The sequence below is a fragment of the Austrofundulus limnaeus genome, unplaced genomic scaffold, assembly GCF_001266775.1.
Source record: "Austrofundulus limnaeus strain Quisiro unplaced genomic scaffold, Austrofundulus_limnaeus-1.0 Scaffold3143, whole genome shotgun sequence".
In the NCBI taxonomy this organism is placed as follows: domain Eukaryota; kingdom Metazoa; phylum Chordata; class Actinopteri; order Cyprinodontiformes; family Rivulidae; genus Austrofundulus; species Austrofundulus limnaeus.
Genome location: NW_013955545.1, coordinates 1,700 through 3,513, shown reverse-complemented (window position 1 = coordinate 3,513; position 1,814 = coordinate 1,700). Strand labels below are relative to the sequence as shown.

General features: G+C 36.8%; 1 protein-coding gene across 1 annotated transcript in view; it reads left to right on the top strand.

Moving 5' to 3' along the window:
* The window catches only part of LOC106511731 (uncharacterized), a gene marked incomplete at both ends in the record, with an annotated part of 7,390 nt that extends 5,737 nt beyond the window's left edge, over window positions 1-1,653 (top strand). Inside the window, 4 exon segments of the mRNA XM_014000476.1 lie at window positions 447-682; window positions 853-968; window positions 1,161-1,306; window positions 1,456-1,653. Coding sequence (XP_013855930.1) covers window positions 447-682; window positions 853-968; window positions 1,161-1,306; window positions 1,456-1,653 — 696 coding nt within the window.
* Between the last annotated feature and the right edge of the window lie 161 nt (window positions 1,654-1,814).

Sequence of the window (1,814 nt, the reverse complement as noted above, 5' to 3'; positions counted from 1 at the left end):
CCCCCCGGCGGGCCACACGGGAGGCCTTGAGTTTGACACATGTGGCATAGACCTTAGTGTGCAGATCTACACCCAAATTTACAGATTCATAAATGAGATCCACTGTGTGTAAATGTGAGACAGCAGCTTTCCCTCTTACGTTTTGCCACTCAGTTCATCCTAGGGTGTACATTGTCTTTAGTAAGACTGTGAATGTTTATGGACTGCAATGTCAAAATGTATAAATTAATGCAGATTTTATGTTACTTTGCTAGAAGGGTAAATGTGTTTTTAATATTTTTTAATTAACACCTATGAAGTTATTCCCTGCACTGTTTCAAAAGCTGATCCACATCCTTAATAAATGACTTGTTTTCTACATATAGCTATTTAGATTAGCCAAAAGTGTAGTATTAAAGTGCATATTTTGCCCCCACATTCGTTATAATACTGTTTTTTTCCCTCAGATCGATACTGCAGTGCAACTGAATTTTCCAATCATCTACAGTTGAACTTTCCACATCTTAAGGACTGTGGTGGGTTTCAACTCTTGCGAAGCCGTGGTTCTACAAGGTCCAAGGTCTTGGACGTCATTACCTGTCCACAGGAAGGATACACTCCAGAGCTCCTCTGCAATAAAGAACTTGGAGTTGGGGCAGCTGTGATTTACATAAGACCACTCCAAAAAGATATTGACCTAGAGGTAATTTGTTTCCTATGTAGTTTCTTATTCTTTAGAGTGATAGAGTACTGGTGAGAAAATTCCCAGCCAGAAACCACAACATAAGTACTTGAGAATGAAATTCAACAAGCTCTGTTGTAAACAATATTTGATATGTTAATTCATATTTTTGTCATTCTCGTTCATGCTAGAATCCTCTCAGTGTGACACCCACTTCTCAGACAAATGGACCAATGGTGGAATGCATTTACTGTGCAGAAATATTTTGCCTTTCTGAGATTGAGAGTCACGTCGACTGCTGTGAAAAGTGAGACATTAAAGATTTTACATTTTTATAGTTTGAATTCATGAGTTTTTACACACTTACAATCCTAAAATATCACTTGGTCTATTTTTTTTCTTTTTTTCAAATCATACATTCATGTGCCTCATACACTATTATGGTATTATGTTTGTGTTTTTCACTGATGTGTTCACATTTTCTTTTTAACATTCAAAGAAAAAGTCATTCAGAGTCAAATGATGAAGAAACAGAGAATACGGCTTCAGGAAGTCCAGAAACAAGCCAAGCAGGAACTTCAGCTTCTGCTAGCTCATCAAGAAGCCTAAATGAAACTGAAGAAAACAAAAGTAGTAGCTCTGAAGGTACCACTGTCTTATAGTTTATGATACAGTTTATTTATAAAAGCACTGTGGTGACTTTAGAAAAATATTGTCTTTAACTACTCGTCTAAAATCAAATCAATATATTGATTATATTTGTCCAGTTTTCACACATGGCTTTATTTTCCTAGAGTGGACAACAGAGCCTGATGTTCTCAAGGCAGCAAACATATTCAAACGTCAATTGCTCAACAGTGCAGAACTCAAGCCAGAGTTGGTTGCAAGGCTTGATCTTAGATCTACAGAAGAAGATCGTGAAAGGGAAATCCTGACTTTCTACAAAAAGCCAGGAATTGACTGGGCAAGGCCATTTTCTGTTATACTGGGTGGTAGGTTTTTTTTAATCACTTGTAAATGCCTTGTACTGTGATAGTGATTTCAACTGAAAAATAAATTGTTCTTTCATTACAGTTCTACATTCTGCCGTATTAATAGATCATTCAAGTGTCTTTAAGCCAAGCTCCACTACTTCCTTCAATAACAGCAGATC